The sequence below is a fragment of the Silurus meridionalis genome, chromosome 20 (genome assembly GCF_014805685.1).
Source record: "Silurus meridionalis isolate SWU-2019-XX chromosome 20, ASM1480568v1, whole genome shotgun sequence".
Classification (NCBI taxonomy): Eukaryota; Metazoa; Chordata; class Actinopteri; order Siluriformes; family Siluridae; genus Silurus; species Silurus meridionalis.
In genome coordinates this window covers 15750202-15772853 of record NC_060903.1, presented here as the reverse complement: position 1 = coordinate 15772853, position 22652 = coordinate 15750202, and the positions used below count along the sequence as shown (strand labels likewise).

At 38.9% G+C, this 22652-nt stretch overlaps 1 protein-coding gene across 3 annotated transcripts in view; it reads left to right on the top strand.

The window, feature by feature from the left end:
* Positions 1-2702: 2702 nt before the first annotated feature.
* The window catches only part of LOC124403460 (collagen alpha-1(XXVI) chain), a 37826-nt gene continuing 17876 nt past the window's right edge, over positions 2703-22652 (top strand). The window contains exons 1-5 of one of the 3 annotated variants that reach the window (XM_046877223.1): positions 2703-3073; positions 4966-5088; positions 5448-5545; positions 18358-18419; positions 20379-20505. In XM_046877223.1, coding sequence (XP_046733179.1) covers positions 2904-3073; positions 4966-5088; positions 5448-5545; positions 18358-18419; positions 20379-20505 — 580 coding nt within the window. In that variant the 5' untranslated portion in view covers positions 2703-2903. Of the gene's footprint in view, positions 3074-4965; positions 5089-5441; positions 5546-18357; positions 18420-20378; positions 20506-22652 lie in introns of all 3 variants that reach the window. The other 2 variants (XM_046877221.1, XM_046877222.1) reach the window with 2 other exon arrangements.

The following is a 22652-nucleotide window of genomic DNA, read 5'->3' as shown; positions in this document are numbered from 1 at the left end:
AGTGATCTTTATGAAAGAATTGCAGCCAAAAAGCAATACCTCCAAATAAGTGACTCAACTAAGCATAAAAACATAGGAATTGGAGTGGAGAAAATCAGCAAGCTATTTACCAAAAGGCTGTAAAGCAGTACAATAATGAGTTTCTGCAGGCAACAGTGAAGCATGGTGGAGGTTTCCTGCAAGTTATGGGCTGCATTTCTGCAAATGGAGTTGGATTTATTTTTTTTTCAGGATTATTGGTGTAATCAATGCTGAGAAATACAGCATATCCATCATGCAACACCAGCAGGACAATGACCCCAAACATACAAGGTCATCAAGAACCTTTTCGATTGTAAAGAAGAACAAAGAGTTCCAAAAATAATAGTCTTAATATCATTGAGTCTGTCTGGGATTATATGAAGAGACAAAAGGATTTGAGGCATTTTAGAAGATCTGGATTTGGATTTGTTCATTTACCTTCCAGTTTATTAATAAAAATAAACTATTAACACTTATTTTTGAAAGCATTCTTATTTTACAGCATCTTTTCACAAGTTCCTAAAACTTTTGCAAATTACTGTACTTAATTCTGCTGTCTAATATTTGTTCAATGCTCATAGCTCCTGTAGTGTAAGTAGAGGTTTCAATGTAATTGAAAAATAATTTAATCCTTTGTAGCTCTATAATGACTTAAGGATATATTGTTATAGGAGAATAATGGACTATGGTGTGGTAGCGGTTGCACTGCCGTTCCTAAGTAACCTCAATGTGATTAAAAACTACAATAATATATAGAATCTCACTTTTTTTAAGATTAAAAACAATGATACAAATGTAAATAGATTTGCAAAAGGCATCAAAAATCTCCATAATAAGCCGTTTAGCCTTGAACTTCAGCTCACGGATCTCTAGCCATCCTCCTCCTCGAGAGCTTCCCACATCAGACTTCGGTTTCAGCTCTAATCTAAAACATCCGATCCACTTTTAGGTCCTGATTAGTGTCTCCAGAAGACCTTGATTAGTGGAATCAAGTGTGTTAGATGTGGTTTGAAGTTGAAGTCTGCAGAAGGAGGGCTGGAGACCCTCACTCTAGTTCTCAGATTCAGACCAACTGCGCAGCTCAGAGCGCAAGTGGTTACAGAGACGTCCTTTGTTCTGTAGAGCAGCTGATCAGAATCATCAGCTCATCACAGAGCCTTATAGAGGGCTTTGGAATTTTTATTATTTTTTTTACAGAAAGAGACTCTCAAGAATCTGTCAGTAAATACACCTTTTTGATAACAAGTCTATAAAACTGGAACAACATTTTCCTTTCACAAAAAAAAAAAACCCAGATCTCTGTCTTTTATATGACGTTGCTTAAAACATACCCAAGAGGAAGAAATTTTAGGGAGTAAATAAAACAAGTAAACAGTAAATCACAGTTGTGTATTACTTTAAATGGTTCACTGGGTAGTTTCGGGTTCTTTGTTTCTAAAGCACTTGAAAAATCTTTCCAATAGGTTTCGATAGAATCTAGAAATCTTAGAAAGTCTCCTCCATGCTGACACTCTCTGGAAACCATTACTATAGAACCATACGACATGGTGTTTCAATATAAGATCAGAAAGCTACAAGTACAAACCTCTTTTTTTCCATCCTTTCCTTTCATTACTCTTGTTTTTCCATGGCAATCTTAACTCCCCTATATATATTTATATATAAAACCTTAAATCCCTCAAAGTTTTCGTTTATTTACCACCTTGCAACAGAGGTTTTCTCCATGATTCTCCTCTGTATTTACTGAAATCGTGGCATCCACACTTTCAACTCCCAATTGCAAATTTCAGCTGAGGTCTGGCGAACTCTGATCAAGTGCTATGTATGTGTATGCTAGCACGGTGTAGAGATTTCCCTGCTCTAACACAAAGGATTCAGCATCCCTTTATGACAAACTACAGATGTACTGCAGCAGAGCAGGAAAAATGACTAGAGGTGGTGTCCTTTTTAAAGTGCAACAAAGAAAATGGATTGTTTGGTGTTTTCAAGATGGCAACATTAAAATGATAAAATGTCTAATCTAATTACAATAAAAAACAAAAAAAACAATGGATTGTAAGTGTTCGTTTTACAAAAAAGTATGAATAAACAAAAAGAAAGACAGACAGACAGACAGACAGATAGATAGATAGATAGATAGATGATAGATAGATAGATAGATAGATAGATAGATAGATAGATAGATAGATAGATAGATAGATAGATAGATAGATAGATAGATAGATAGATAGATAGATACTGTGTGTGTGTATGTGTGTGTGTGATTGCAACACTGTCATGCTGACAAGAATACTTGTGTTTAGACCTCGAACATGGATGGATGGATGGATGGATGGATGGATGGATGGATGGATGGATGGATAGATAGATAGATAGATAGATAGATAGATAGATAGATAGATAGATAGATAGATAGATAGATAGATAGATAGATAGATAGATAGATTTTTTGTTTCTTTAAATGTACTTGTTTGCTGAACTGTCAATGCCTTTTTGGATACTTCTTCCTTAAAGAAAAGGATTTTTACTGCCAATCAGGTCTGGTGATAAAACTCATTTCTCTAGGTTGCCACCTTGTAACCCATTAAAAAAGTTTGTATGGTTCAAGATTTCCCCCTTTTTCCCCCCTGCATCGGTGCGTCATTACGCACGCTCCAACCATTTACACAGACACTTCAATGCGCTCAGGGGGTCGAGCTGAACAAGTGGGGGTGGTGTGAGGAGCTCACCAGCCCGTTTCGAGCTGCATGTTTCAGATCGAGTTCGTCTGAGTGCTGTGAGAACCTCCCTGCTCTATCGTGTGGTTCTCTGATCTCTCGAGTGCTCCAGTGGATGTCCACGGTATTGAGCTGAACCTCGGTTTCTGTCCCCACAACGGAGCGATGGCGCGCTGCGCGTTCTGGAGCGCGTTGTGTCTCTTCTTCATGTCCTCCACCGGACTGTCTTTTGGTACCGGTTTCATTTACCCGTTCTCAGGACTCACGCTGCAGCACGTGAGCTCAGAACAAAGCGTCGCTGGACCCCCGGCCGCAAGCAGCAACTCTCAGCGCAGGTAAGAAACGCGCTCAGGTTTATTAATAACCTCCGTTTTTTTCCTTTCATATAACTTCATATACAATGGTTTATTCAAGTGGATTTGCCTGACTTGCTCCATAATTACATCCAGCCTGCTCCAAGCGACAGCAACCTTCATGCAGAGAAAGTTTTGACATCAGTTGAGTCTAAGACAGCATTTCCAAATCAAACCCTGATTAGAGGTGATTTCTAGTATAATTCTACTTCCCCTTGTTAGTGGTTGGTATCATCCAGAAAGTTTTATAGACAGAGTGCATCTATACAATATAAACATAAATACAATAAAATACACATCTGGATGGACCATTGAAAAGTTCAATTAAATGCACACGCTTTTTTCTTAAGTAAAGCATGTACCCATGGTGGTACCACATCAGCATCAAGGAGAGGTACAGTTCAGTATGGTTATTTCCAAGAGAGTAACTGTACAATCAGGATTACTGGATGATTCACATTGATAAGTCTGCAACATTCAGGAAAAATGTTTGAGTCGTTGCCAAAGTGTTATAAACTCAAGTCATGAGTATACAATCCCTCGTAATCCCTTGTTACAAGTCGTAAAAGTGACATGCAAGTTATGTCAGTATTTCTATATTAACGTTACTTGAGAACACAGCGCAAAGTAATTTGGAACACATTACGCTTCAAGATGGAAGTGTGTTCCTTTCAACCTAAGGTCAATTTGTGCCTCCTCAAATTGCAAAAGCAGCAAAAGAAAACGCATCATATCCTAAGGAAGATGAGAAAAATGTCAGAGAAGCATTCCAGAGTATTCCGACTCACTCTGTTCTTGCAAAGGAATCAAACATTTATTCAGGATTATATATAGTGCAAAAAATGATTTTAACGTGTTACTTTAATCTTAAAGTAGTACTTTTGTTTTAATACAAGGAAAACGTGTACTGAATGTGTATTGGATGTCTTTTAAACAGATACAGATAGAAGACACGGCTGAGATTCCATTCTTTACAGAGTTTATCCTTAGTAACTGCCTGGTCAGGATCACAGAGGTGTCATATATGCTGCATGATAACAAACAAAATCTCTCATTTCAGCTAAAAAAATAACAACCCTTCTAGTTAAGGCAACACCATTTTGGGTTTCAGATTTTCATTGCTGGGAAATGATTGTACTAGAAACTCGTGAAAGTTCCAAATCTGTTTTCCAGAGAGTTCCTCCAGTCTATACATATTTAAGCGCTTCTGATTTAGAAAACACAGCTTTCCAGAACCAAGTCATGGTTCATATCAAAATATGGTTCACATAAGTCTCAACTTATGTACAGTGAAATATCATTGTGTACAGCATTGAGCCTGTTCACGTACGTCACAAGGTTTTAACTATTATTGTTGTCAATTCAGATGTGTTTATATTAGAGACCTTGGGTAAGATATATCTTGTCTGAGTTCCTTACTGGCGATTCCAAATCAGATCATTCACTCCACTTTTCTATGTCGAAGGCCCTTTTTTTTTTGGCTATTTTTATTGCAGCACATTTCTACAATCCATACCCAGAACCCCCAGCAGCAAACATTAACCAGAACAATACTTTTTTTATCTGCTACAGCCTAATCTTCCACGCATTAGTCAGTTTTGTGGTGAATGGTAGCATGTGTTGAGCGTTTGGTAACTTTTTGTTGCATGACTACGCAACCCGATATTTTGAAAGAACCTGACCAAATCGGGGCAAACTCAAATGTTGCTTAAATGGCCAAGTCCATTTTTTTTCTCCTCAGAATTAACCCAAATGCAGCATAGAAAAACAGACCAAAAACAGACAAAAAATGGAATCCTTCAATGTAACGGTATCAGTTTAATGAATTCGTATTCCTTTGTGAAGCACATGTGAGCAGTTTGAGTTGATTTCAGGAACTGGTGCCAGTACACGGTATCGAAAACGGTTACATGCCAGGTGCATAACGGCACGGAGACAACGGTTCAGAGGGTGTTCCAGGGATGCCGATGGCCAGGACACTGCTCTAAAGTCATCAGGTATTAATCTGTACCATCACTTTTTTATGTGTCTATGTGTATTTAGTACCTCCAAATTGTCCAAGAATGCAAAAACCTATTTACTTCTTTGTTCCATTTCTTCTCCCTTTATTTTTTTTTTAACCTTTTTCTTAGCCTTCAGCCCACGCGTACGCTAGCCCATTGTTCATAGGTGTTAATGTTAAACAATAGATTGAATGAAAGGGGACAAAAGTAACCATGACAAACTATTTGCCATCTATGGACAGTTCCATTGAGATGAAGTAACCATTGCAAGAACCTGCGAATCAATTACAGCAACAGAATGCAAATCTTAAAATGCTAGTACAATGCTGATTTCTTTTTATTGGCAGTTACAGGGCTTTGATCAGACCATCGTATAAGGTGGCCTATCGACAGGTGACTGCGCTCGAATGGAGGTGCTGTCCCGGCTTCCTGGGAAGTGACTGCAGTATAGGTGGGTAAAAAAAAAGAATTGTGTGAATCACTGCTCATATACCATTATTATTGGCACATTATTATTATTATTACATTTTTTTTATTACAATTTGGCCCATACAACTGATTAAAATCATGCCCCATGTTTCAATTTGAGGGGAAGGGAGTCTTTCAAAGCCATCAACACTATTATTAGCTTTTTCCAAGTAAAATTAAGACCAACAGCACCCCTAGTGGTCATAAGAAAATACACAACATGAGGCTGGGGCTTATTTCTTTCCAGCCCAGACTGTAGATACATGCACCCAGTCAGCGTCAGGGGATTACAGACTGACACATTCCCAAGATTTAATCTACAAATACTGACACAGCAGACTGAGAAAGTGTGTACAGTCATCGGTATAATGAACGTAAGCATGGTACATTATTTATTTAAAAAAGTATCATAATTTGTTCGCCAGAAAATATATTTAGAAGATGATCTTAAAGTAAATAGTATACGGAAGTATGGTTCCATATCCAAGCAACACTAAGATGCCACTAATGGGCCCCTGAGGAGGCCCTTAACTGCATAGCTGCTCAGAATTTTAAATGAGATGAATGAAAGTGGCTCTGCATAAGGACGCCAGCGAAATGCCGTAAATGTAAATGAAAAATTGTCCAATCAACGTATTTATTACATGAAATGGACGATGACACAATAGGGTTAGTAAATTATTTGAAATAAAATCCTGAAATAAATAAAGGATTTTCATGTTTACCATGTTTGGTATTGGGAGGAAACCAAGCATGAGCCCAATTGAGTGTTACAGACCCAGGGCATATTTGTTTAATTAGAAATTACAAATACAGCTGCCTTTCTGCCTTTCTGTGTCTGTGTAAAATAGTCAGCATTCCTATTATGCATTATTAACACTAATTGTTTCATTGTTAAGCCATTGATTTATGCCCTCACATCTGATATCATGACCAGCTGCACCGAGTAGTATGTTTTCCACCCGAAACCCAGTCTCGCTTTTTCAATTACTTACAAATGTTTAATGAACTCGGGTTCGATAGTTAGCAGTGTGAAATCAAATGTGGCTCCATTGTACTAAAATCTTGCTGATCCAGGAAGTGCGTTTTCTTGGTATACACAGTAATCCTCTTTTCATCTTTGAGGAGAAGGAGAGGCTTTTCCAAGTTAGTATTCAGTGTGGAGGCTGGAGGCTCTGTATGCTCATTCAAATCATATGAAGAGAATTAATATACTCTTTACTACAGCCTCTGTTGCTTCACTATGTTGGTACATGGCCATCGGCTAATTGTTGCCATGGTTGGAATGTTTTTAAAAGTGTTATGGGGTAGTAATGGATCGCGGCGTATTGTTTCTTGCCATAGTGTGCTGATTAGTGAAGAGAAAAAAAAAAAAGAATTAGGGACGACTGAGCGAAAATCCTATTTTGCACTCATTAGGACGAGGGTTAGGTATGGGGTTGGACAGGATCCTACTCGCAATTCTTAAGAGTATGTCGGAATCCCGATTTCTACTTATTCCATTATCTCTTCTTGTTTCTTGGCCAAGTGGCTAAGCTTAAATGACTTTGTCTTGTTCTTTTCCTCTCCAGCCTTTCAGTAATAAGTGCTCCGTGGTTTCACGCTCCTTAATCGAGATTCTTTTGTGTCTCTCTCTCTCTTTTCAAAAAAAAAAAAAAAAAAAGTGAGCTCATCCACCGCAGGCATGGAATATCAGCCCCCCTACGTACATACCGTGTAGCTCCTCCATCATACATTTCAACCCCCCCTTTAACTATATACCGTACTTTCTTTTTCCTCGTACATACATAGTCTTCATTCTCTCACTGTCATCACCCACTTTCGGGACTAGTTCCAGCTTTAGGTTCGCTCACTGACCTTTTCCACCAGTCCACAACCACAACATTGAATGTTTTGTATTGTGTCACCCCAACTTTCAGCCTGCCCAGAACTAAGGGGGGGTTGGGGTGGGGTGGTTAGGGGGGGTGCTTCAGTGGAGGCCGTCATGCTTAAGCATGGGCCAGCCGTCTGGAGCTGCAGAACATCTGGAAGCGCTGCGGGCCTTTTGGTGCTTGTCGGAGTGAACCAGCTAGGGAGAGCACGTCACTCACACACAGCTAGATTACACACACACACACACACACACACACACACACACACACACATCTACACACTGCGTTTCATCCTAGAAACCAGGGGAGTTTATTAAAGAGTATGTGAATGATAACAAGGGCACTTGTGGTGCATGTAAAAATCCTTCCTCACTTGCTTGTTAAAAGAGTTGATGGGAACGCAGCCACGGGGGCCACATCTTGTTCTCACAAATATCATGTTGTAAAATGAAGAAGAGTGAAGGGACAGGGTGAAATCGACCACCTTGTTAAAATGGAGACATCCACAAGGCAAGCTTTTCGAAGGAAATGCTTTGTCTGGAGCTAATGCCTCCAGTTTGCAAATGAAGTCGAACGGTATTACTGAATAAAAATACTCTCGACCTGTTGCGCAGTAGGAATCAAAATGCCAGCAATCAACAAAGTACCCCCTACTTCCTGTGCTTTGGAGACAAAATTTGCCACCTGGGGATTTTGGATCCTGTCCTAGAGAAAGCCGAGCTGTCTTCCGGCATTTATGTTGTTGGAATGCACTTGTATGTTAGTGCTTAATGGATTTAATGTTTAGTTCTGTCTACTGATGAAGCATCGTTCGCTCTTTGAAGAGAGATTGAACACACTCACATAAACACATTAGTAAACTGTTTCCAAAACTAAGAGAAACTTCGCACTGGAAAAAAAGAATGTTGAAATGCATGGATATGCCAACCTTGCTATGCCCAGAGTGTGTGTGTGTGTGTGTGTGTGTGTGTGTGTGTGTGTGTGTGTGTGTGTGTCTTGCTTGCATGAGAACATGCGTGAGAGAGAATTCTGGGGTCAGAATTCTAGGGGAGTGTTCTCAGTGGGAGAGAGCTAGACATTTCGAGATGTTTCGCAGGTCAAGACACTAACCCCTGATGTTTGTTCACATATTTATATAGGCCAGTCCCCATCGGGATTCTTTGTGGCGCTCCACAAACCATATGCCCCCTCCTTATCCTTCTTTCTTTTCGCTTTTTTACCCTGCTTGTCTTTGGGGTAAGACCACAGAGGTGCTGGATGTATTTGTATACATTCACCAGCGTGCTCTGTTTTCTCTCATATCACTTCATTTCCTCTCCAAAGAGGCAGAATGCAGAGAATCGGCCATTTTCCAAACATCTTGTAGAGAGTGACTCGGGTCCTTGATAGTCCTTTTGAGACTTTTTGTTCGGTACAATCGCTACTGATGACAAATATTTAGCTTTTGCAATAAATAAGAATCGCTTGCCGATCCAAATATGGTATAAACCAAAGTCTTCCCAGGACTGCATGAGGTAAGATAGCTATAACAGATTAGTATTGATATTTAAAAAAGAACTTCTTTCCTTAATAAAGAGAAATATAGCAACGTGAAGTTCAAAACCTCTTTCTGACATACTGTGTATTTATACACACACAAAAGAGGTTGTGGGAAAGAAAGTGCAGACTTTCATTGTTTGCTTTACCTTTGGCAAAATGTATGTGTGTGCACTAATGGGCTAAGTCCTCAGAAAATCACATCCATATGGGAAGAACAGGCTGAGCACTCAACAGAGAGAAATAAACCCACCAAAGGATCACCTGACAAAGCAAGGTCTTACAATCGCCCAGAAAATAAAGGTTGAAAGTAAGGGTTTAAAGAGATGAAAGAAGATAGACACGAGTGAATTAAGATTTAAGGAGCAAAAGAAAACTCGGTTAATAGGTTACACAGGCTTTTTGTTTTTTTCCTCCCTCAACCTCACACTAATGCCGTCTCTTCGAATGAAAAAAAAAAAGATATACTTGATAGAACAAAGGCGTAATCAACTTGAATAACCTTTCGGTTGCAAGATTTAGACCAGTTGCAACTAGATTCTTGGGCTGATATACAGTGACTCAAATTAAAAATAGTTTGCTGGACATGTGGAATATATGTACCAACAAACTAAAAAAAAACACTTGGGCTTGTGACTCAACAAATCCAATCATCCCTGACCTCCAGCATCTTAGACCCCTGCTGGTGCTGCAACTGGAACATTTTGAGGGAAAAGTTATTTTGGATTGATCAGCAGACGCCTCAGTTTTGCTGGTTTTGGGGCATTTGATGCTAATGAAGGCCAGATTGACTGTTTTTACCCCAGCAAAGATGATTTTCCACAGGGGTGAAGCATTTCTACGGGATCCAATCTTGATGAGACCCAGGACCCAGTTTGCTCCATCCTGGCTTGATAATATGTGGAAGAGAGTGCTATCTTTACACTAAGCTGTAAATCTGCGGTTTGAAACAGTTTATGGGGCGATGTAGTAAAAACTCAAAGAGGGATTGCTAGGGCTCCCTATAGTGCTGAGAACTTTTCGCTGGTCCCGTTGAAACACTTTGCTTTCCTTCTTTCCATATGCAAAGCGTGGCCCTGTTTGCGCTAGGAAGGATTTTTATTTTTAACTCCTGAGGTGAAAGACTAAGCTCAAATACAGGGACACTAAACATTAGAAGGCTGGTATTTTAAATGAAAAAAAAAAACTTAAACACTTGGTTTTCTGATCACATTTTCAGCGCAAAGTAATGAGGTCCCAATTAATTTTAAAAGTATAATTAGAAAAGCATATACGTCGGTTTGTTTGCTTGTCTTGTCTTCTTTCCCTCCCGGTTTATCAACCCCTCCCTCATGTCATTGTGACCAGCTTCATTTCTGGAACATTCCTCCCCAAGCTTGTTGAAAAAAAAAAACGTGCCAAAGAAAACTAAAAGATACAGCATCCTGTTCTGAACCTTGATTTTTATGCAAGCCAGTGGATTTTAAACAGACAGAAACAGGACATGAACACAAACTGGGATTCATGTCTTTAACCTCAAAGCTCCTACATTGGACAGAATCCATCGTTAGTTAATGGAGTTAATACTTGTAATAATCAGGCGAGAAATCTGCTCTTTGCCTTGTGGCTGATTGTTTAAACTAGATTTTTAGTCATGGACAAGATCGTAAATGTTCCTGTTTTATGGAATCTAGTTATGTCAAAGCAGATCAGCAGTTTTTGTGGTACTTATGGCATGGAACACATCAAATAGAAATCTGGTAGCAATTTCAATGCCATTGCTCCTTCCTTCTCACTCACCTTTTACACTGAGCTGCTGATGGATATCTTAGATCGTAGTCCTAGGGTCTGAAGGTAATGGACGATTCAACATTCTGTTGTCTGGATTTCAACATGTTCAGGAATGTGAAAACCTGTACTTTATTGTATTGTACTGCTGTTTGGTGAGAGAATGAAGTGTGAAGTTAAGCATAAGTTTGGTTCATAGGACTATTTCTATTCTTTATCCTTATGCTTTTCCTGATGGCCTGGAAGATCTCAGTGCATTTTGAGGGGCAGTGGCCCAAACCAAAAAAAGGGCAATTAGAGGGTGAGTGCTTGTTAAGACAAACGATTCAGTTGTTACAAATATACAATCAAAAGAGAAGACAACATACTCTGTAATAATTTGAGACTTTATTGCAGATGTTTTTGATAGAACGTCAGATTTACACACTTCTGATAATAACAGAAGCTATTTACTGTTTTACATTATGATATTTACCTGCTCCTTTACAGCAAAACCTTTTTTTATCTGGTGCTATGTCTTGAAATATTATTTATAATATATTATAAAATAACCTCATCATTTATAATCCGCAATTAGAAATTTCCCCACTGTGGGACGAATAAAGGTTTATCTTATCTTATCTTATATGTTATTTCTAAGGGATAACTTGATATTTCGTACAAGTTCTTAGCACCAAATTGCTAATTCAGCAGATGATCCACTGACTATAATGTGGACTGTAATGCATATCACCTGGTAATGCAACAACCTTTGGGAACTTTTATCTCCACTCTGCAGAGGGTGATACTAAGAAGGCGGGAAAACACGGAGCGGATTAGCGGAGTCACACTATGAGCTTGAGGGTCGGGTGTGGTGGTGGGTAGATGGTGAGAGGGGCACCTTAGTCAATCAGGGCAGAAACTGTATGGCCCTGAAAGGCCTAGATGGCCAACCCAGACTTCTCTGTCCCTTTGGATGCAAATTTCAGCACCTAATTAGAACTGAAAATGCAATTCCCAAGCCAAAAGTGGCATATCATTTCTCCTAGATTGAAAGATCTTGGGGTCTCCATGTTGTTCACCAAGCAAAAGACAACCAGGTAAATTTATCTATGGTGCCTGAACGACCTAAATTTGTTCCCTTAAATGTCTTAAAATACACTCTACCATGATTACAAGTCTGTCCATAGAAGGATTTGCTTCTTTCGATTTTGAGATAAACCTTCACCTGCTCCAGGGTTGAAGTACAAGGTATACTTCAAAGTTAAAACAAACTCCCGTCATGATTGCCTGTGCAATTATGCATTTAGATCGCAAGTCTCTGTGTTGCATCAACTGTTGTTCAAAAATTAAGTTGATGTGTGTGGGGATGGGGGCGGTGGTGGAATGGTTGATGTATGCAATTTTCTGGTTTATCCTTGACTCCAAATTGGGTGTGAGGCTAAAACAGCAGGGTGGTGTAAAATGCTTGATTGCTAGTTCTATATGCACCACCCAGTAACATATGTCATGCAACGTCTGTTTTGATGAGCCTAAGACTTACCTTCTAGCCTGAACATGTAGCAGGAGATAATTGCTCAGCTGTAGCCCTGACTAATCCAGGATGTGTAAATATAGACGCTACAATCATTTCCTGAGCAATCTTATTGAGTGTAGGGAGTCAGCGAAACACAGGCATGATATCATCGTCCAATTTGCTATGGAGTCTTAGTTGTTCTGAACATGGAAAGTCCAAATTCAGTGTTAGCCTTGGTGGCTACAAATGTTTTTTTGGGAGCAGTGCTTGTGGGTGTCCTAAAACTGTGACAAGAACTTCATTCTAATTAAGGCAACCTGGAATCTTCTAGAATCTTTCCAAATCTACATTATTCATGGTTGTTTGTTTTGGCCAGGAGTCCAAACACTACTGAGAAATATGATTGGATTTTAATGAAAACATTTCATTAGGGGCATTAGTCTTTTTTTTTTTTTAATGGTTTAAAACAGATTTCTAAAACCACATGCATGAGTCAGACAGATGTTATTCTCCAGTTGTAACGCTCAACAGCTGCATTTGAGTAGTTACAAGACTAAACTTATTGCAGAATCACAAGCATAGCATCATATATATATATATATATATATATATATATATATATATATATATATATATATAGAGAGAGAGAGAGAGAGAGAGAGAGAGAGAGAGAGACAGACAGACAGACAGACAGACAGACAGACAGACAGACAGACAGACAGACTTTTTTATTATACATAAAAAGGCATAATGGCAAATCCTGATACAGGACAACATGCTAACTTGCCCCCACCATGTCGAGGCAGCGTTTGTGTGGCCACATTTGATTTATGATGTAATGTCTGTGTCAGCAATATTAGTCATCTCATCAAACGCAAGCTCAGAGGTTATCTTGGCTTTTGCATGCAGGCTACGTGACAAATTGTTGCATTCCAGCTGAGCAAGTCAGTGCCAGGCAGCATGAAATGCAGACATTCCTACAGCGAGAGTGTGTGTCATGATTGAATTACTGAATATCCTTGACACTGGAAGTTAATTAGACATAAAGACCCTGTAGAGATGCATCTTCTAGCAAATACTCTTGGGTATTTAGGTATAATTAGGCGAAGTGGATACTCAGTAGTTAAGATGCGAATTTAGATCTCGGCACCACCAAGAGAGCCATTGCCGGGGCACAACTCAAGACCCTTAAACCTCACAAGATATGTTGCATATGTTGCTCTGGATAAGCACAACCAAATGCTATAATGGTAATTAAATGGAAAAAGTATTCTTATCTCAACACTAACAGTAATGCATGGCTAATCAATTAAGTAATCGGCCGGCGGATACCTGTGACTCCTAGCACTCTAAATGGCTCTTTGGTTTGCTTTTAACATTTACATTATCAGCATTTAGACACCCCATCAAGCGTGACGTACAAAAGTGCTTTAAAGTCTCTATAAATGAATAAATCAACAATCTACAATTATCTTTCAATCTAAAGGTCTACAACAGAAAATGTGCCATTTCTACAGGCAGAACATTGTTACAAAGCTACACACTTTAAATAACCCTTTAAAGTGCTTGTTAATAATAGAGTACACGTAGAAAAATACACGTTCCAAACAACAAGTGGACCATCTTTCATTCGTCATTGGTTATGACTACGTTATAGTAAAGGGAAGGTTTTAGCTTAGTGGTTATTGGATTCGAAGGTCGTAAAATTCGTACCCCAGCCAAACCAACCTGCCACTCCTGGTCTCCTGAGCAATGACTTACCCCCTGTAGTGTAGCTGATCATTTGTATGAACAAGATAAAATGTAAGTCGCTCTGGATAAGGACGTCTGCCAAATGCCATAAATGTGAATGTAAGTGAGGAAAATATATTTTGGTTGAAAAAAAATGGTTCTACATGTTTTTCATGTTGACTCAATTCCAATCCGATAAAGTTTTTCAGGTCACTGTAGTCGCATCACACAAAAACGCATATTTCAGTGAAATATATGGTACTGTATGTGGTGCTAAAGACATGTCACACCATATTACTTTGCAACCACTGATTATTTGAGCAGATTGAGTACAGCTCTTTCCCTGATGGAGAGCCCACTTGCTTAGCACATGGATCTGAAGAAAGGTTAGACACCATGGCAGATCTTGAAAGGAAGTGGAGGTGGCCTTTGACTGTAAGTTAGTGATTTAACATCAGTCCTTCAGAAAAGAGATGTCTCCAAGCTTTTTTTTTTTTTTTTTGAGATGTCGCCTTTGCTTGCTCGGATGTTGGCGTATGTAGTGTGGTGTTAAAATGAACTAAAGCATTTAAAAAAAAAAACGTTGGTCTGGTAGCTTTTTTAGGCATACCTTATATGTCTGAAGTCAAACATCATCAAAACTTAGCTTTAAAAAGCTAATGGTTGCATGATAGCCAGGTGGTTAGCAAGAAGACCTGCAACACAGGCCATACTTTGTACTTCAAAATACATAAAATGGAAAGTAAAATATACTCACAGCAACCTGAAAAATTCTGATCTCTACTGTGTTTTTAGCAAGCTAGCTAATGCTACCCCAGAACCGGAATTGAGCGCTACGGAGTTTAAATAGCATTTCTGTACCAAAACAGGGCTTTTTCAACCCAAACCAACACTAAATACTTTTGAAGACAAAGAAAGCTTTGTTTTCTTAGACAGTGTTGAATAATTTCTGACCTTACTCTAGGTATTTTTTTGTGGTGTTAAACAGTACTGTGCTTCCAGCAAGCCAGTCTTATCTTTGCGGCGAATACACCGGCCTGGCACGGTGATGTGAATCACCTGCTCAGCTCGGGGGGAAACAGCTGCTTGGTTTTCTTGGACTGGACTGAGTTATGCTGGCATGTCTGGCGATTGAGCAGTCATGTCCGGCCACACACTGCCCCAGACACACAGCACAGATGTCTGAGACAGGCCTGGCAGCAGGAGGCATTCCGTTGGTCACGGCTGGCCACACACCCCCTCACACATTATGTATATCTTGGGTGAAATTCAGCTCTCCTCATCTTTTCAATGTCTAATGGGCGTCATGCCTAAGCTATACGATCGCCTGTGCGCCCCCCCCACCCCTCTTCTCTCTTTCTTGCTCATGTCCTCCCACCTTCCATCCTTTTCATCTCTGTTTTCATTTCCAAAACATATGTTGAACTCTTGACTCGGACATATAAATAACTCTGCTATCTCGGGATAAATGGGTACAATTCGAATGCTCAGGGAGATCAGTAGTAGTTACGAATAAGACGAGTGTTTACCCTTAAGATCCATTTTGTGTTTAGCCATAATGCAGCAACAATGTCATAAATTCCTTTGTCATTCTATATCTAGGCAGACTGTAAATGAATTCTCAGGCTAGACCTGCAATAACCTCTGACCCCTCTAGCCATGTGTCTTATGCCATCCCGAACAGCTGTTTGTAAAAAGGTTGGCATTCCAGAAGACAGCTGGAGGGTCTAATGGTGCCAGGGTGCATATCATTAGGCAATATGTAGTATATATTTGACAGCCCATTGAAACTGTACAGTTGTGCTTAGAGCAATTTTGTTTTGTCACTGTATAGTAACTCTGGACTATTTGGGCTAGTTTCTTTTTTGGAACACAATTTGTGGGAATCAGGAAATCTGTGGAGGCAGCTGTTTTTGTTCTTTTTTTCTGAGGGTAATTTAAAAATGTATATTTCTTTTCCACTGTCAAGTTCTCAGAGGTGCAATTATCCAATATAATAGTCATGTGCTGAAAATATTTTGACAAAATGATGGTGACCAGTAACGTTTTCTTGCATCCAGAGAGAGAAAGTGTTTGTAGACGTCTGTCCATAACTATGTGTGAAAGGAAGGCTGATCTGGGGTATGTTTGTATGTGTGTGTGTGTGTGTGTGTGTGTGTGTGTGTGTGTGTGTGTGTGTGTGTGTGTGTGCGCAAGTGCATGTTTTTAACTGATATTTCAGAGGCCTATATATTTTTTCAGATGATCTGAAGAAACTATAATTACTTCAGTATGAAAGTTGAGAATTTAAAGAATACCTCAACATTTTTATCATAATTTCTTTCCTGACACGTCAAGTGGATTTTTCACGTAACATCTTGTAATCAACTTGATAGTTTCACAATTTTGCTTCTCATTTGCAGAAAGTGCATCTCTACTTCAATCTATTAGACCACCCACTTCCACTAATAATGGTGTCATTATCTCTGGTTACATCAACCCCCATCAAATCACTTTCATGCCTGTCATTTGCTTCACCTGTTTTCACACTAAGTCTGCTCATGTCACCTCCAGTCGTGACCTTTTTTCATATCAGTTTTATTGCACCACCTGTAGTCTTGTTACACCTAGTCATATCACCTTCTGTCTTCTGTCAGGTCCAGTCATGTCATCTCTGGTCTTATCGCCTCTGATCGTGTTTAGTCTTTAGTCATGTCATTATCTCATCTCGTCTCATGTTTTGACCTCTGGTCGAATCACCTCTAGTTATGTTACCTTTGGTTACCTCATCTCCAGAAATGTCACCTCCAGTGATCATGTCACCTCTATTCACACTTATCACTTATGATCATGTCATCTCTGCACAAATTACATGACATGTCGGTTTTGATTGTGACACCACCAATATTGTCTCCTCCAATTGCTCCAAATGGCCACCTTCATATGCCCTAAAAGACACTTTGTATCGTTGCCTTACTTCCAATGAGATCACGGGATAAACAACAGTCATTTGACTTCCAATATCAGTGAGTAAACAGGAGTAAACAATTAACAGGTTTTATGTCCTTTACTTAATTCAGGACATATTGAAATTCGTATGTGTGGAAAAATACACATTATGCTGCAGATGTTAAAGATAAAAACTGGACTGAGAAATACCAGTATAATATATTAATGCTAAGACTGGGAGCTATCTAGTTCTGCACCTGATTTGACTGTATTTTAAACAGACTTTGCCCATACCATGCTGTGTGTTCCATCTAAATACGGCCATAAACCATTATTCATTTCCAAAGAGGGCTGAAAATAATTTAACATCCATGTGGTCTGAAAGTATTTTGCCAGATGTATGTACGTATGTCTGTACTGTAAGCCTGATAGAGTCTTCAGGTTCAGCTTAGCAAACATACATCCAGCAGAATTCTTTCTTTTTTTATATATATACATACACCCCAAGTAACTTGTTTGCCATAACCATGAAATTAAACCCTGCCAAACGGAAATCCTCACTATTTCTTAGGACTTGGTTCTTTTGGACTTTTTAGTCTTTGAACACCACATCCAGACTGATCATTGTGTGTAGGCCCTGTGGTTATGGACCAAACCAATTCATACCCATGATAAGTCTTCTGGAGTGGGCAGTATGCTAAATCTTTCAGCCTTGCCTCTTGGTTTGATTATTGTTACAAAGAGGACTGTTTGAAAGACTTGTTTTTGTTGCAGGCTTAGCCACGAAAGGAGTGTTTATCTAGAAAATGGGATGGAAAGTGGTTATGCTGGTTACATAACTATTTTGTTTATGTAATGTATTTGGTTAACTTTGGCTAGCATTTTGGCATCTGACCTAAAAGGTCTAGAGTGCACAGTGGCACATTGGGCATTGTGTTTTCCTAGCATCTGGGCACACAGCAGGGAAACTGCCATGGGGCAGACAGACAGAAAACAAGTGCTCGGAAGTTAAGAGAGCGATGGAGCAGTAAATAATGGCAGTGGCAGGAGAGGAAGTGAAGGAGAAGAGAAAGCCTGTCCGTACTCGTAGGTGTGTCAGACTTCGAAGCTCCTAACGAATGGGCTGATTTAGTGCTGGAATAATACAGTAACGAGTCGTAATTTGTTGTTTCAGTAATGCAATCGCTCAGGGGACTCGTTTGAGGCATTCATCTGCTGGCACTGTGCTGTACTTCAGCTGCCAACTCACTACCGTTCATTTCTGAACAGTGTTCCCTGAGATCCCATCCAATTAATGTCCCTGCATACAGTCTGTACGTTTAAGGGTATAGTAAGTGATAGCTAACTGATATTTTCCAGAGGCCCTCATTCCATAGTCATTATATATCAAACAGATCTTGTTTTTTTCTGTCTCTGAGAAACATATATATTTTTTAAAAAATGATTCTTTTTTAATCTCTCATGCAGAATGTATGAACTGTACGAGTTACACTGGACTGAACTATCGCCTTAACATCCTCGAGAGTAAGGTAAGAGCACTGAAATCAACCATGATATGAGCTAAGGATTTTCTGCATTTCCTCAAGCCGAGTTAAATTGAGCATATATGTTGAACAGACGTTTTGACAGAAATCTTTGGTGCATAAAACAAATGGACAAATTGACCACATTTGTCCAACTGTCAGAGGCTCGAGGTCAGAATTTTGGGGCGAAGTGGTAGCTCAGTGTTTAAGGTGTTGAATAGGAAAGTCATGAGTTTAAATCCTAACACCACCTAGCTGTAAGTGCTGGGCCCTTGAGCAGGGCCCTTAGGTGATCAGTGTATAAAATTACATAATTGTAAGTTGCTCAATTACACTGCAATGTATAACTTTATCCCTGTCCTATTACCTAGACAGCTTACTGTTTTTTTTTTTCTCTTTCCAACTTCTACCAACTTTTATGTAGACACCATATGGACAGGAGCAATAGTTTTCAAACTGGGGTTTGGGAGCATAACCAGGAGTTGTTTTTTTCACACCAGAATAATGACATTTATATAAGTATACGCCTATATGATTTACTTTATTCAATTTATTCAACCTTCATCATAATAACTGAAACAAACTAGCTTTTAAATAATATCACTTTGGCCCCGTTTTTATTGGTGAAAGATTCAAGTATTTAAAACTCAAGTAAAAAGGAGTCCACTTTATATGAGTAACTGCATTTATATTAGTGGCCCTTATCCAGAGTGACTTCCAAAGTGTCTTTAATTCTTCATCAGTAATATTGGCGGACAGTAACGAAGTAAATGTAATTTGTTACTCCACTTACAGAGCTTTTTATTTTTTATTTTTGGGCTCATGATCATTTTAATAGATATAAATCAGTGACTGATTAATATCATTTTATGAATAGATCATTGTGCTGAGAGTAACATTAGAGTCATTTCACATAAACTGTGTTGAATAAGCAAAGAGTCTTGTGTCAAAAAATGAAAATAGGAACATTTAAGCCATAATAAAGCATACATTTATATGCAAATACTTTGGACTTTTACTCAATTTAAAGTTTAAATGCAGCACTTTTACTGGAGTAATATTTTACAAGTGGATCTCTACTTTTACTTTTACTTTAAGTACACCACTGTTCAATAAATACTTTCTGATAGTGGTTTATTAGGACATAGAAGTAGAATACCATCAGTCTAAAATTTATTTGGGACCTAGATAAAAGAGAGGTAGTCATTTTAAACCTCTCAAAAAGAGGTCAGTTTTTAGACAGCTCGAGACTTGGCTGTTCAAGTGGAAGTTCATTTAAACACCTAGGTGCCTGAACAGAGAAGGTTCTGGAAGCATGTCTTCCTTGTACCCTGAAAGACAATGGGGAGAGTCGAGCAGTAATTCTGCATAACTACTGAGTAACTGGTAAATATCAAGTACTAAATGGTAGCAAAACGTTTGAGATTTTGAGTATTGCCATGATCTTGGACCCTGTTGAGAGATAATACTTTCCAAAAGCAAGAACTATGATTGAAGGGAAAAGTGCACAACCGTGAGTTACACCAAGAAATGGTTTTCTGAAAATCATGGTTTCCTTCGATTTAAATAAAACAAATCCAATCCTTACAGCATTTCTGCCAGTTCAGAAGTGTGTTTTAATCAGCCAGCATGAGTTTTTAGTCTCAGATCATTTACTACTTGAAATAATCCCTTTCTTTTAGGAACCATTTGTTGATTTAATACATTTTTCTGAAATATTATACAAAAAAAGAAATCTGTTATGGATCTAAAAGGAAAGGCCTGTAGCCCCCTGTGATTCAGATATATGCTTGTATTGGATTCTGGCCCACATTTCTTTTGTAATTAAAAGACAAATGAATAAATGTAAATGTACTCTACCGTAGACAGTCAGATATCAACAGTAGATTTTTTTTATGCTAGTTTGTGAAATTGTAATATTTAAAAAGTTTTGGTAACTGTTTTGTGCTTTTGGCTGTGTATTAGATCAAGTTGTTACAGGGTGCTGGAGCTCGTTCTCCGTCTATCAATACTCAGCCTGAGAGATCAACAGACAACGAGGTAGAAACTCCAGAGCCCACTCCTAGGGGACCCCCACCTTTTTGGCAGCCAGGTGAGCCAATCACCTGCCATCACTTTTCGTAACAATTGCTCATTTTAACAGGGACCAGCATTTCACCCCGAGAAGAGAGCCTCCCTGAGATTTGTGGCCACATACATGGAGAAAGTAATGGCCATTGGAGTGGAGGAGTAATGACATGTTGAGTCTATAAATGCTGGAGCTTAGAGACATGAATAAAGTATATTCATATTTCTTTGTGGCTCAAGTTGCCAAAAAATGTCTTGTGTCTGAAAAATCTCACCTGCTTTTTTAAAAGCGTTAAAGAAAAGTCTTGCTCTCTGGCGAATATTAGAATTTAAGCAGGTCAGGGGAAGAGTATCAATACGCAAAGTTTCCAAACCGAACAGAAAGTTTTGTCTTTAAAAGTTCAGGCCATGGAATTGTCAAATAGTGTCAAGCGGGTAGTGGAGGCTCCGTCGTAAAGGTTCAGTGCTATGACCAAAAAGTTGTTCGGATTTCCAGGGGACAGATGGTCTAATTCATTCATCTGGATGTGAAGAGAATGATACACCAATGTATCCGCAGGAGCATTTACGCAAGAAATCTGACATGCATAAAACAGGGTTGCCAAGGTCATGTCATTTATGGCAAACTAACCCTAGCTTTGTTCACAGATAAACAGTCCATGACAGCCAAAGCCCTGCTTTAAAGCAAATAATGGGATCAATTCAGGAACTTCGAAGTCTATGAGAGACAAAGAGAAATCGTATGTGCGGACAGCGTATCTACGGTATACGGAACCATTACATTTGTAAGATATATTACAAAGATTGGTACAAGGAAAGGAGGATTATGGAGTGGATAATGTCCGTACCAGGCAATGATAAAAAAAAAAAAAAAAAAAGGCAGATACTGCAAATCAGAAAAATCGTGCACTAAACAGTGAACTTGTTTCCCATGCAAGGAAAAGAGACTAAGAGAAAAAAGAAGAAAAATTCATCTCCTTTTTCCAATGCCCGAACTTTTTGGGGGTAGTGTCAGGTTTTTCTGTGCAGTTTGTGAGATGTAGTTTGGTTACATTTTTGAAATCTGGCAACCCTGGATGAAGATGTTAGTGTGGAAAAATGTTTGTGTGGTGAGTTTGTGTAAATAAACACAACACAAATGTGTTCCTATACTCACCATTGTGAAAATCCGCAGACATCAAATGATTGTATGACAGTTGGCATGAGTCACTTTTACATTTATATCAGGATCACAACTTAATAACATTACATAGTTTTTTTAATTGCACAAATAGATCTAGTGAAACTTTGACTTAAACAAATCAAATATATCCAAAAGATATCCACACGTAAATCTCGTAGTTAATTATATGGCTAGTATTATTTCGGGGGGATGAATTTGGGTGGCGAGGGCACCGTATAGTTTGATGGGCTTTTCTGTTTGGGAAGTGCTCTGAAAGAATATTATATTTATAATTGATATCATTTATAGCTGATCTGAGCTCCAATTCTCTACAAGTTACAACAATTTCTAAAATACAAGTCAAACCAGGCCTTTTTGTTGCTAATTTTACAGGTATAAAAATGGATGCTAGCATTGCGGTACTTGCTAGTGTTGCATGCTGAAATAAATCAAGTTCCAGGCGTGCATGATTTGATGCGTTCATTTAATGTATTTCATTTTCTCTCTCTGCTTACAAAATGGAAGCGCTAATTCCAAGCCTTTACACACTTCATACTCTCTTCTTTCTTCTTACTTAACTCTTGGTTTTCAGTCCTCGCTTACACCTTTTTTCCCTGCTAGAGCCCCCCACAGTTTGATTGCTAGCACAACATGCCTTCTTGAGCATTCATCACAGAAGATTGAGCAGTATCATGCATTTACACCAACATTTCTCCAAATCAGACTTTATGCATTAAACCCATCATAAATTCAAAACACAACCATCAAAATGAACTACATAATGCAAAACAAAAAACATCTGGGGGGTTTAATTTTCTTTCACAACAGAAACATCACATTACATAAGCCCCACACTAGCATGCAGTAGTAAGTGGCTAGTGTGTCCTACTACTGACGGCGCACATGTCGCCGGCCAGTCCACAGACCGTTAATCAAGATGGCAGACAACAGTGTTAGCGCATTCATGGAACAGCGTGTGGTGATGAAGTTGCTTGTGAGTAAAGGCATAA